General features: G+C 39.6%; 1 protein-coding gene and 1 long non-coding RNA gene across 11 annotated transcripts in view; one reads left to right on the top strand and one right to left on the bottom strand.

Moving 5' to 3' along the window:
* Positions 1 to 14182, bottom strand: part of NFIA (nuclear factor I A) — a 412993-nt gene that overhangs the window by 335401 nt on the left and 63410 nt on the right. The window contains exon 1 of one of the 10 annotated variants that reach the window (XM_083742761.1): positions 11209 to 11537. The exons of 7 other annotated variants lie outside the window; for them this stretch is intronic. In XM_083742761.1, the coding sequence (XP_083598887.1) occupies positions 11209 to 11214 (6 nt within the window). In that variant the 5' untranslated portion in view covers positions 11215 to 11537. Of the gene's footprint in view, positions 1 to 11208; positions 11538 to 14182 lie in introns of those variants that run through there. 2 more of the 10 variants (XM_083742774.1, XM_083742765.1) reach the window with 2 other exon arrangements.
* LOC310846393 lies at positions 11521 to 13874 on the top strand. The gene is made up of 3 exons (XR_014565268.1): positions 11521 to 11657; positions 12913 to 12977; positions 13213 to 13874. It is a non-coding gene; the product is annotated as an uncharacterized lncRNA (long non-coding RNA).

The following is a 14182-nucleotide window of genomic DNA, read 5'->3' as shown; positions in this document are numbered from 1 at the left end:
TGAGAAGGAGGAAGACACACTTAATGGATGGTCTATGATTTCAATATTCTAAATGACATACAAACAAATATGTGGTATGTTGACGGGCGTTGAGCCAAGGCCAGATATGATAAATCTGAATACAACCGATGAACACTAACTCCTCCTGCAGAATGGTTTCATTAAAATCTATATGTCACTATGTCAACAGGACTGTAGTTACGCAAGCAGTTTGTATATTGAGTTTCCAAACCATTAGACAAAGGATAATGCTTGAGTTTACTAGGATTAATTTTGTTGCCACACATTCCTAGAAATGAAGAAACTCAGCTAGTGACAACAGTGCTGTTGCCTCATGGAACATTTAGCTATGCACTCATATAACACAAGGCCAACACTTCTTTTATTCCTGAAGCAACAGAAGTTGGCACCTGAGATGTTTGTTTTCAACAACCATAGCTGAAAGTCTGAACTTGCATCTGCTTAGTTGAGTTATGGTAAAAACAAGCAGAAATGGAAGTTCTCACTCTTGGACAACACTGAACAGGTCACTTCTAAGCTGGCAACTGCATCTGACCACTTTCCACATTCCATCCTGGAAATGGGAGGGGAAAGTACACTGGAAACACATGTAAATAGGTTTGCTGCAGATTGGGGGCCCAGACATTTCAGCTTATTCCCTCCAATAACATTTGAGGATGACAACTCCCCCCCCCCCCATGTCTTTTTGAGTTCATCTGTGAAGGATTGTCCACCTGCTGCCTTCTCGTGGGCTCTGGAAAGATGCCAGAAGATGGCAACGGCATGTACTACTTTGGGGGATTTGGGTGTGTGTGGAATAACAAGGAGTCTGTTATGACTGGGAACGTTTGCAGTACTATAAATAACTCTATCAATATTGTGATAATGGCACTTTAAAGAAGTCTATTTTACAAGTGTTGAATGTAAGAGACTGCAGCTGTGCTCATTAATTCTGAAGTATGCTTCTCTCTATGTACAATTTGCAGGTGTAACAATAGGGGTGTTGATTCATTGGAAGCCTAGATTGTGATTGGAATTCATTCGTATTTTAAAGAAGAAGAAGAAGAAGAAGAAGAAGAAGAAGAAGAAGAAGAAGAAGAAGAAGAAGAAGAAGAAGAAGAAAAGAAGAGGAGGAGGAGGTTACACTAACATTGTCAGTGTCTAATAAGTCATTATTGTGCTTGGCAGAAGAAAAGCAAATTACAGCAGTTTAATTGAAAACCTTAAGAGGTAAAAGAGAAGAAGACTGTTAACACAATTTCAGCAAGACTCAAACATCTCCTTTCTACCAAAGAACAAGTACTACAAAGGAGAGAAATAGATTTAAAAATAATCATTAATTGAGGTAAACTTGGCACAAAGATGGCAGAATTCTAATTAACTTGCAACCTTTCTTATCATAACATTCGGTTAGAGAGATGGCACTGTTCTATTTCCCCTTGCAAGCTAATATGGAGCTGAAGTATAAATTGACACTCCACAGCATACATAAATTTTCTTTATTCTGAACCAAATTTAATTTCTGCTATGCTATTTCTGGCATCCTGAAAACATCCAGTTGCCCCACCTGGACTTGACATTTCCTACTTAGCATGAGTTAATTGGCTGTAGAGTGGGAAAATCGGGTTAATTGGGTCTGCTTCATTGAAGAAAACAGTTCTAGAACAGGCCCACCTTACAAAGGGCTATTGTAAAGTGCCATAAGGCTCAGATTGGAGGCTGAGGGAGCACAGCCCAGATGCCTCATTCTTTGTACCACTCTGTCCAAAGGGTGATACTGCAGCTGCCAACAAATCAGGTGACACAAGGGGCCAAAAGGGGTTCCACCATATTATCCTGCTCTTCAGCTGGCAAGACTCCCAGATCAGCTTACATAAAAATATTTTTCAAAACACAAGTACTCAGTAAAAACAACAGCAATATAAGCAACAGAGCAGAAAAATATCCCAGCTAAAAACAAAAAAGGCTATTGACTCGAAAAGGTCTGGTCTGGGCAAGTAATTCACCTGACACCAAGGAAGAAAAGAAAGCAGACTTGGTACCACATGGCCCTCTCTGGAGAGGGACTTCTAAAGATGGGGCACTATAATCAACAACAACAACACCCTGTCACAGGTCACCACTCACCTTACTGTTGATAGCTTTGAAGGACAATTGTAGCGTTCAGGCAGCTTTTCGCAGAAGAAGGTGGTTCTATAAAGTTGTTGACAATGGCCTAGTCCTTAGTCTGAACAACTCATCATAAGGGCAAACCTGTGTTAGTACTGCCTGTACACACCTACAATTTTGATCCCATGCTTGCATTCAGGATTGTAGCTGAGGTGTGCAGCAACAGGAACAAGCCTGAATTTTTTTGCCACCTCATGCAATAAAAGAGCTGTGCTGAGTGGAGATCCCGCATAATATTGTATAAGATGCTCCGGAGCAGCTCCTGAATTTGCAAAAATTGTGGCTTAACATCTTTGTGGCACTGAGGGGAGTCAGGTGTGTGCGTGTTACATCTTTCAGAATGCATGCTGCTTTACTGCCACTGTTAAAAGCCCGGCCTCCTAAGAGACTGCCTGGCTTGTTTGTGTAGCTACCCAGCCCTTGACAGCAAGGGATAGCAGATGGCTCCTACAGTATTTCCAGCAGAGACCTTGGCCTACCCAACTTACACAAGGAAAGTGTAAACAGCAAATTAGCAATTACTGCTAAGGTGCTGAGGTTACAGATAGAGGAAAAATCTAACCCATACAATTTCAGTTCTGCCGTAAGGTTCATGCAAATTTATACCTTACCTTACTAATGTTAAGATTATTCTCCTTAACCTTTTATAAAGTACGTGAAGCATGAATAACTCTTTTCTAAGTAGTAACGGTGTTTGTTATCTGTTGCTGCTCTGAACTAATTTAGGTGCTGCCCCCATAGCACAATAACAGAAGACAAGGTTTAAGGATATAGCAAGAACTTTGATGGATCAGAACCAAAGGCATATCTAGTTTGGCATCCTCTTTCTCGAAGCAGCTGGCCAGCTGCCTATGGGAAACCCACAGGCAGCACAGAAGGGCAAACACCCTCTCCCACTGTTCCCCCTTCCGCCTGCAACTGTCCATGTTATTTTGGACGGACATTCCTGTACTTCCCTTTATCCTGGCTGTTGACCGGCCCTTTCCCCCTTACCATTCAGAGTTGCTTTGTTATATTTATTTAAGTGTAATTGTTCACACATCCACCTATCCCCACATTTCTCCTAGTTATCTTTTTCCTCCTTGACTTTTAAAGAACCATTTTGCAAACCCATAGACATTTATTTTATATACCTTGTCTTTCCTTCAGCATGTCTCTATAATGGAAATATCTGTAACCTAGTTCACATTTATTTTGGCAGATATGTACTTTGAGATCTCTCAGTAAAGCTGTTATATAAGAGAAACTATGATTGTGCATTAAGCCAAACCAGATGTCTAGTGAGAAGAGAATATTCGAAATAAAATGGGATTGAATGGTTCCCCTCCCCCTGCTACATTGGTTCTTTCCTCTTTTCCTGATTACTATTAGTTTTGACAATAATGATCTCACCAAAGATATAAGCAGCACAGTCCATTCTATGATTTAATCTTGATCCCAACAGATCAGGGTTCGATTTAATTGCTCTACAATTAATTAGAAACAGAGACAAAATGTTAAAAAGAGAATTTTCACATATATCCAAGAAGCTGTTTACATTCAATTGGAACTCATGTTAGACCGAATCATTAAAACTATAAAAGATTACATCTGGGCAAGAATTAAAGCCAAGCCGATTCATTAACCCAAATGGTGGCCTACAGATTACTGACACAGTATTGCTGCTCTAGCGATCAAAGGATCAAGGGATACGTGACCAGATGACCCTAATTGAAACAGTCTCCACTGAATTTCGTAAATGGAAAACTTGAAAGGATTAAGACGATATTCACCAACTTCTGTCAACATTGAAAATAAATTGGTTCTAATAGCTTAACTGCATAAATACTGTAATGAAAAAGAGGGAAACAAGGACAATGGAAATCATTTATACAAACCACAGAATATTTTATTTATTTATAGAAATATTTCTATACAACCATATCACAAAATGTCAAGTTGGCGTAAAATGCTAAAATCAAAAACATTATTTCACAAATTAAATTTAAATTTTAAAATACAGATAATCATCAGGGTGAGTGATGACACAGAGTTGGAAGTGTTAGGTATATTGTGTTAGATATCATGGAATAGTTTACTAAATTGTTCTTACTCATCTGATTAAGACTAGAGGAGCTCTGGAATTTACAGCTGAAGAAATCTCAATCATTAGCCTGTCAAAAATATGATTTCTGATCTTTGGAAAGAAATCTTTTTGGGAACCATTGTTCAATTAACCATTTAACACACACCATCTTTCCCAGAAAAAAAGAAAAAGAAATTAACGGCCGGTTGGGTTGAAATAGATATCATAGTTTCATACTGTGCCTTACAATGCAATATTAAGCATGTTTATTCAGATGGAACTTTTACTGAATGCAACGGCACTTGCAATGCAATGTTGATGGATCACATCCTGTGGTTTACAGACAGCAACCTCCCCCTCTTTAAGGGATTTCCACATCGCAGATGAAAGGTTCCTTTTTGTGTGATAGTAGTGCATCTGTGTGGGATGCGGGTGGCACTGTGTGGGTTAAGCCTAGGGCATGCCGATCGGAAGGTTGGCGGTTCGAATCCCCACGACGGGGTGAGCTTCTGTTGTTCGGTCCCAGCTCCTGCCAACATAGCAGTTAGAAAGCATGCAGTACAAGTAGATAAATAGGTACCGTTACGGCAGGAAGGTAAACGGCATTTCCGTGTGCTGCTCTGGTTCGCCAGAAGCTGCTTAGTCATGCTGGCCACATGACCCAGAAGCTGCCTGCGGACAAACGCCAGCTCCCTCGGCCAGTAAAGCGAGATGAGTGCCGCAACCCCAGAGTCAATTGCGACTGGACCTAATGGTCCCTTTACCTTTTCCTAGTGCATCTGTAAGCAGGGCATTCACTCTATGAATAGGAAGATTGATACTATCCTCAATTAATTTATGTAATATATTGGTAGTTTTTAAAGACCATTAACAGTAATGGTTTTCACAACAACCTGTGGCATCTATCATAGAAGAAACACTTTATTTGTTCTGAAAACTGTGCCACTCGTTTCTTTGAATGATTCGATGTTCTGAGACAAAAAGAGAATCATTTCTCTCTTACAGCACCTCCATGACTTCCATGCTTTTATAAACTTGTAAACGAAAATCAGCCTGAAAACTTTTGATGCTAGATTTTTTTTCTGTTTAAAGCCGGCATTTACTCCTATTTCTTTTCATTTGTGTTATTGTGAAATCGCTGACTGATCATTACTGTAGGTAGCATTATTATTATTATGGATTTACGAATCACTTTCTTATCATTTAACGATTTGTACACAATGCTTTACATGCAATAGCATAAAGGACTAATCAGAAGTAAGTCCAACTGCTTTCAATTGTGCTTATTCCCAGGTAAATGGATATAAGGTCGCAACATAAATCTCTTTGATTGTATTGTGCCCAGTGCTTTTTTTCGGGGGGGGGGGGGACGCATACCCCTAAACATTTTGTGAATCTAAGTTTGGCCTCATTGAGGGGCAGTATTTCAATCTGAGTAGGAAAATGAGAATACCCCTAAACATTTTTTTTTTTTAAAAAAGGACTGTTTGTGCCTATTGATAATAGTGGTTGCTGCTATTATTTGTATTATTTAAAAGTGGCAGAGTGTGCTAAAGGGGGGGGCGGGATATCGCATAATGAAGTACAACTAATCCCTAATGCAGGATAAATTACCTTAACTCCTAGGAAACTAAAGCTCTTTAAATTAATCCCCATTATTTGGCATATGAATGAATATGTTTACATTTGGAATAAAAGCCATATTAAACTTCTCACCTTTCCATGGTGCTGATTTATGATTTAGTCTTTCTGGAGGTATGTGAATAAGAAATCTCAGCATTTGTGTGTGTTTTGCAGAGCAAGAAATTCTTTTCATTCCCCAAGACTAGAATAATATTCCACTGAATTTCTATTATTTTTTCTTGGTTTATTGGACTAGTTGCACAGATGTCCACTTTTCCTGTGCCAGCTGTGCAGAGAGCTGCTTCAAGCTTAGACCAAAATGTTGACAGAATAATATAACTCAGGCCAGACATACTGCATTTTACACTAGAGGTCATATGAAAAAGTACTGGCAGCCTATAGCACAAGCTGTTTTACATAAGCATACATTTGGTATGTGAATTACTCAAAGAATGCTGTGGGAGGGAGGGGGTAAGGGAACAAACTTCACAGCCGTTGTAGAAGATGTAACAATTGTTCATCAAATTACCTCAGAGTCTGTTTATGCCTATTTAAGAAGTGTGAGATATCATTACCCACTAAAAGGTGTCAGAAACAATAGTCTCTTCACAATACATTATGCAGGATTCCCAAAGTAGGATGGAAACTGTTTCAGATAATCTAAGTTCTCACATTTTCTCCTTTCTCATGGCTCTGATTCACCCACAAAAAGAACACGCAAAAGAAATAATGTAAAGGCTGTGGGCCAATCTTCTAGGATAATTCAGAGAGCAAGAGTCAAATGGTGATCTCGCCCTGAAATGACAAGAGAATGCCAGTTGCAAATGTTCAGTTCTCCCAAATCAGGCAAATTAGGGGGTTTCTCCTCACCCCAACAGGCTTCTTTTTCGTTCCAGAATAGTCTCCATATTCTTAAACAATAATGGGGATCCCAAGCCCTGATTCTCATAGCCTGGTGTTTTTATTCAGTAACCCTAAGTCAAGTGTTAATAATTTGATGAAATGGGGGGGGGGGGGGACAGTCTGGATTGGTCTTTAAGCATATGTTAATAAATCTGTTCCTACGTTGGAGAAGCAAAGGCTAAGGAGTAAACCCTACACAAATCTGGACTGGAGTCCCTAAGATGCTTGAATGGTACCTTGTACACCTCCTTCCAACAATGCCTGCAGTCAGGCTGGTGCCAAATGTATTGCTATGCTTTCCTTTGGACCACATCAGTGAGGCCAAGAGGGGGTCATGTCATCTGGGCAGCCCAGGACCTCCATACACACTGCCCAGGTTTGTGCCCTGGGGAGGTCACTTTGGTGCTGCTAAAACAGCAGTTTGACTTCACTCCTGGAAGCACACTCTATTGCCTCTCGAGACAGATGGATGCCAACAACACAACAACCTGTGTTGTAGTAAATCATGCTCAGTTCTTTTATTAATACCTGGGAGCAGTGGCATAGTGTGGGGCTTTGCCCCAGGCGCAAAATTGTTAGGGAGTACAAAAATTCAACACCCAGTACTGCCTCAATACAGCTGCATGCTTCTATTGCTGGGCTCCGTTGAAAACGGCTTCTCCATGCGAAGCAGGAAGTGACCTCTCCAGACAACGGGGTGACTCCTTTTATCTCTGCAGCTGTGATTTCCTGGGTGATGTGGATGCCATTAGCCAGCTGAATGCACATGTGTACACCGTCTGTTTCCCTCCCTCCTGTTTCCCCCCCGCCCATGGCCCCAGGCACAGGCAACCCATGCTACACCTTGGAGACAATTATCTGTACATCAGTTAATTGGCCAGGGCGAAAATTCTTCTCAGATGAAGGAAGTTTTTTTTATTCTCTCTATATATCACCTATATATTATGTCTTTCCTCCAAGGAGACTAGACTGACATAAGAGGCACTACAGGAAAGGTTAAAGCATATGGGAAACATTTGCCTACCATCCATTTTTAGCCAAGATTCGTTAGCATGTATTTATCACAAGTTTTCATACCTATGAACAGGGAGGGAGGGTTCATATAGTACACAGAGAGGGGCCTGCCTCTCTCATAATATTTCATACACCAGCTAACTGAATATAGCTATATAGTGAAAGATTAATGTAAATGTAAATATCCTATCAAATTGAACTTAGAATCCATCACAGCAGTCAAAAGCATGTAACTGACCACAAATAACCACATTCCACTGGTTTACTCTAACTTATCCTGAATAAAATAATGCCACAAAACATGGAATATTTGCTCAAGTGAAAGATCTATTGAGTTTAAGGTTATGAAGTTGTAACATAGCCAAGGGTTGGTACCCTTGCACTCCAAACATCACAAGCAGAAAGATGCTAAAGGGTGAATGCAGATGATCTTAAAGATCATTAGCTGACTAATTAAACATTTGAGACAAACTGAGTTTGTTAATAAGAAAAGCTTACTTTCTGGAAACAGCGTAGGATGTATATTTTAGATAAAATAAAAATTGTGATGGTTCAGTTTGATGGTTGTTAAATGTTTGTTCTTACCCAGGTTTCCCTGCAAGTTCTCATGGAAGATGGTTGTGCCCATTCCATTCAGCTATAAATGGGGGATTTGATGTGTTTTATCGAGGAACTAATACATGACAGCCATATATGGGGAATCACTCATTACTTGTGAATAGAAAGTCATTTTCATAAGGAGCTGCCTTGTACCAAGTCAGACCATTGCTCCATCTCATGCAGCATTGTCTATATGACTGGAAGCAGCTCTCTAGGGTTTTGAATTTGAACCTTCCACTGCCTAACAGGAGATGTCCAGGATTGAACCAGAGACCTTCTTCGTGCTAAGCATACGGTCTACCACTGAAAAAGTGTCCTTTCATCAAATGCCATTTTCCAAACAATAATATGTTTTTAGGTATGACCAATAAATTAATATGCTCACATTAATATAGTCACTCAGACGGATACTTGCCAAATATTAGAAACAGAGAAATACCAAAACAGAGAAATAAGAATGCTTTCCCCAACTTGCAGTACATTTAACAATAACATTAATTGCTTACTTATCTTTTCAGCATTATTCCTTCATGAAGACTCAGTCTCTACATTTCCTTATCGCTTACACTCTCATTACAGTATGACCAGGATTTATGAGTTGATTACTGTGTGAATGTTAGACCACAAAGTATCATTTATGTTCTACCCTGACCTTTACTGTGACCTCTGGGGGATTACAGTAAGAAGAAAACGTGTGAACTTGGCATAGCCAAAGGGTGTAATACAACCCTACAGAACTGATAATAAAGCAAGGCTTCACTTTTCAGTGACAAAGGACAGTTTGAAAAGAAGGCCACTAAAGAACCGCAAGAGAATCTGATGTTTTTAGTGTGCATATGTCATGTGTATTAAAATAGTATCCTCAGCATCTTGAGATATTTTCAGTGGACCGTTATTGTAATACTGAAAACAGTCTAAAAATGGCAAATATTGACATGTTTTTAACTTATCAGAATGTATCATAAATACATTCTAAGGATCTATAAGGAAAACCAGAATTTTGCAGCTTGAAATTTCTGATGCCCAGACCATAAACATAAATACTTGTGTTCTTAAAAATTAAATACTTTACTCCAGATAAGGTCTAGCAAGCACTCAGTAGATTCAGTGTAGAATAGTGAGTTTGCAGTAGGCATGTTATCTGTTCCAAAGGATCCATTTTTCCCATCCCATCAAGCACTATATGCTGCAACAAGTCCAATATATCACCCTAAGAGAACTCAGGCTCAAATGATATCAGAAGCACAAAGTAAGAAATAATAAATTGTCATTGTATACTCCGTGCCAAGTCATAAGTCAAAGACACATATGTGCAGTATATTATTAAAGTGAGCATTTAGAAAACATTTACCCATTTTATAGATAGGAAAAACTGAGGCAAAGAGTCTATACTAAAGAGATTCCATGACCAAGAAATCAAGACACATGTAAACAAGACTACATGGAAGTGAGCAAACTTTCAGATCAAGTGAATCTTCACAACATCCTTCTGCATGACAGAATTTGCTCTGGTTGCTATATGACCCACCCAGCTAACACAGACCAATATGGCTTCTCCGTGCTATTTCTACTGCTATTGTTTCCAAGTAAATGATTATTGTGAATGAAGACAAACAAACAAATATACCAACCCAAAACAGTAACTTTTTATTCATCGCCACTACAAACATCTGCTGCCAAGGGCCACCTAGTATTAGACCTGTCTTATGGCTACAGATGAAAGGGATGTAACTGAAAGGAAATACCAGCTAAGGGAAAGAAGAGAAATAGGATATTTTGTTCAGAAACACTGAAAGTACTACAAAAGCAAATCTGTATGGTTTCCAGAATCTGCCTGTCAGTAAATAGAAGATAATTCAGTTATCCTATCTGATACAACATTGCTGTCTGTTATTTGATTTGATGAAGGTAGCTCTCTATTAGCATACTAATAAATGTCTACAATATTTTCCTACATAAACTGCATATTATTAATTAACCTTATGTACAGAAAAGAGAACTTGAGTCCCCCCCCCCCAAAAGGATGAATACTACATTTGCTTTTTCTGTTGTATCTAGTATATGACTATTTGCTGTTTTAATAGCCTTAACTGAGAATTACTAGTGGCAACTGCTACTTTTCCAGCTTCTATTGATAGTTTATCAGTTTTCGGTGCCCTTTGTTGAACTCCTTCAAGGCGGACCAATACTAAGCAAACAAAAAGAGTGATTTGTACTAACTGTGCCACAGATACTTTGGAATTGAAATAAACTTATATCTTATATGAGTGTATAGAATGATGACAGGAGACTTCTAAGCATATACAGTAGCTGTACATTAGCAGTGTTACTGGGAACCTTTTTTTCTGTAAAAGGACTAATTTTGAGGGACTGCAGCTGGGACCTCTCTGTGAACTTCATATGTAATAAAAACCTCTTCCCCCCAAAAAAAATACTAATTTAAAAACACTGCTTATGGCTCTGCACACTATGCATTTAATGTAATGTGTTGTTAGTTCATCAGTAGAGGGGTGTGTGTGTGTGTGGTGAAATGCTCTGTTGGTGCATGGTTTGTTTTGAAATCTTGCTAACACTTGCTAACACACCGTTCAACAATTACACTTTTCAAGTAAATATTTTGCCAAAGGAGGAACAGCAGATAAATCTTGATCCCTTTGTGGTTTTTCTGTATATCCCTGTTTCCAACAAAAAGACCCCACTAGCGGCTCTGCCTTATCACTAGGCCTCGGCCTTGCAAAATGACTAGGCCACAACCATGCCAAGCTATGCACCAATAATAAATCAACCGTGTTCCTATTTAATATACTTAAATAACTTTAAAAGTCCAAGTCTACCTGCATTTAAGTGCCTGGTGTTCTGCGCAGAGTATCTGTCCCCCTTCGCGAACTCCTCGAATAATCCTTTCTGCCACAAAATTGCTGGCTGTGGGCCTTTGTGGCATTGAATCTGGCCTGGGCCCCTTCTCCGACGCCGGCACCAACGCGGCTGCCTCTCCTCATACCCTCAGCAGAACAGAGGCAGAAGCCAAATACGACAGGCTTCCTAGCCTAGGCAGAAGGCCAAAACCAAAGCCCACAATCCCTGAGGGTAAAGGGCAGAGCAGGCCAAGGAGGCGAGAGAGAGGCCATTTTGGATGTGTCAGGCGACAGGCAGCCTCACAGCAATGAAGTAGGCCAGAAAAGCCTGGAAATATATCACAGAAAGTTATTTAGTCCGCAGATATGTAATCATTAGAATCAGCCCAGCTTCCCAGGCTCACTTTGGAAGCATCCCTGGTACAGAGGTGACCTGTTCCGTGGCTGAGCGGTGGTGTGGGTGTTTCAATGTCTGGGGTTTCGAAGGGTGTGTGTTGTCGGGTGTTTGGGTATTTGTGGCATGAGGTGCAGTTGTGGGTTTACAGGGAGGGATACATGCATGGTTGTGGTCCCCCTCTAGGGCTTGGACTACTGGAAAGGTTTAACACCTGGCCTGTGCCTCACAGAGGTGCTTTGCTGCAGTTACTATTTCTCAACATGGCCCACCCCACAGGGTTGTTGTGATATTAAATACTGGAAGAGAAGCACCACTGCTCCCCTCCCCAGGCAAAGTTCCTCTAGGGTGTGTTTTTTAGACTGGGGTGCTGTGTTTGTGAGGGGTGTGTGGGACTTTCTCAGACTTCTATAATGCACAGCCATATACTGTATATATTTTTGTTATACATATATAAACACAAGGCTATGCTGACCCAATACGGAATTACTTTAAATTTTTTTTGGAAGTGATTTAAATGCCACACAGTCATCGGCATCATACAAATAATTGAAGATGTGTTTCTCAGTACCAGCCCCTGCTGCCGCCTTTGCTCTGGATTGATACATGTTTTGGAGGGATATGCAGAAGTTTTGAAGGCATATATCCTACGACACTTCATAATGTCCCTTAGCAATGAGTTCCACAGGTAGCTGTAAGCATGAAAAAGCAACCATCAAATTTGCTTGTTTTAATTCATGTCCCATTAATTTTTTAAGTCCATTCCGTGTGTGTGATACAAAGGGAGTATGTGTATGTTGTGTGTTTCCCTTTTGCTACAGATGCAAAATTGAAATTAAAACCATGTTGCCCTACAGCCACGCCACAATGTACTCAGTTGTTGATAACATTAATGAAGCACCATAATGTGATAATACTTAGCATTGGGGGGGGGGGTGTGTTACCGGTTTGTAGGGTTTTTTGTTCTTGTTTTTATCATGTATTTTGTGCTTTTATGTTGCATTTTTATGTTGTGAACCTCCCGGATATCTGTGGATGGAGGGCAGTATAAAGAAAGAAAGAAAGAAAGAAAGAAAGAAAGAAAGAAAGAAAGAAAGAAAGAAAGAATAATTACTATCCCATTTTGTCTCACTGGTGCTTTAACTTCAGATATTTTGACTAGGCAGGAAACAAGGAGCCTTTGTATGTTTTTTCTTCCCAAAGCACTAAGAATGCTTGCAATATACTTTCGGAAGGGAAAAAAGAATGCAACTCCAAATATCTTTTCATTTCCCCCCCTTTCAAAGTAGAGATCCATGGGAAAGAATACTTTTGCAACCATCAAACACCTTCGGAACAGGAAAAAGACCCATTTGTAAGTTTGAAAATGTTAGCTAAATATAATGAATCAAATATAGGCTCCCCCACCCTTCTATAAAATTTTGTCTGTGTCCAGAGTAAAGTGTGAACTCTGTTCTGAATGTCATTATAGAAGAAAACTGTGGTTAAGCTGTTCATTTTAAATATAATTGAATTGCTTGGGCACATTAAAATGTTGAAATGTTTTAAGCAGAGGTAGGAGAAATAATTTTAACGATGTTCTCTTTCAGATAGTTAATTAGCCTGCCATGTATGAAAGTGTAACAAGAACACCACCTACTGTAAAAGGGAATGTTCTACACTCAGGATGCTAATTTATTCATGTCTGCACAAAGAGGGAAGACGGAGACTGTTAACCCTTGTCTGCCAGAGACTTTTGGATACTCTCTAAAATGAATATCACTGAAGACTCCTGCAAAGTTTATTTGCTAGACATCATGATGAGAGCAGAATAACCAGTGTAGATATCAGAACAGCAGAATAACATATGATATGTTTAAAATTAATCTGGACTGATGTGTGAAGTGGCAATTTACATTGCAAATAAATCTTAAAACAGCTATGAGTATTTGCTTGGAACTAAGCCCCATGCAGCTTTCTCATGTAAATACATATTGAACTGTAGCTTCAGTTGGTATTGTTACAGAAACCAACATGATAATCAAATGATATAAAGGTACAGAAAATACCGTAATCTCTCTCATTTTCACTGACAACTTTCTTCGCTACTTGTTATTAAAGGTAACTTTTATCAGAATGTCTAAATCAGGGATGAGGAATCTTTGGCCACCCAAGTACTATTGGGCTCCAAATGCCATCAGCCTAGCTAGTGTCGTCAGTTGTCAGGTGACAACTGGGAGGCCACAGTATCCCCACACAGCACCAAAAAAATATTTCTCCCTTGTTTTCAGGAGACCAGCACTGGAATGAAATGAAATTATGAAACTGTACAAACATGATTTTTTGCTATATATTTTGTTTGAAAGTCAACACTAAGGGGAACCTAAAACAAGTACATTTCAATGTTTGTTGTTGAAAGTAAGGAAATAAAATAAACCAATAGGGAAATAAAAGCTTTCCAGACCCCTTAAAGTAGGGTAAAAGGTAAAGGGGCCCCTGACCATTAGGTCCAGTCGTGACTGACTCTGGGGTTGCGGTGCTCATCTCGCTTTATTGGCGGAGGGAGCCGGAGTACAGCTT

This window comes from Podarcis gaigeae, assembly GCF_964106915.1.
Source record: "Podarcis gaigeae genome assembly, chromosome: 6".
Classification (NCBI taxonomy): domain Eukaryota; kingdom Metazoa; phylum Chordata; class Lepidosauria; order Squamata; family Lacertidae; genus Podarcis; species Podarcis gaigeae.
Note: the sequence above shows the minus strand (reverse complement) of the source record. Positions and strands in the feature narration are given on the sequence as shown.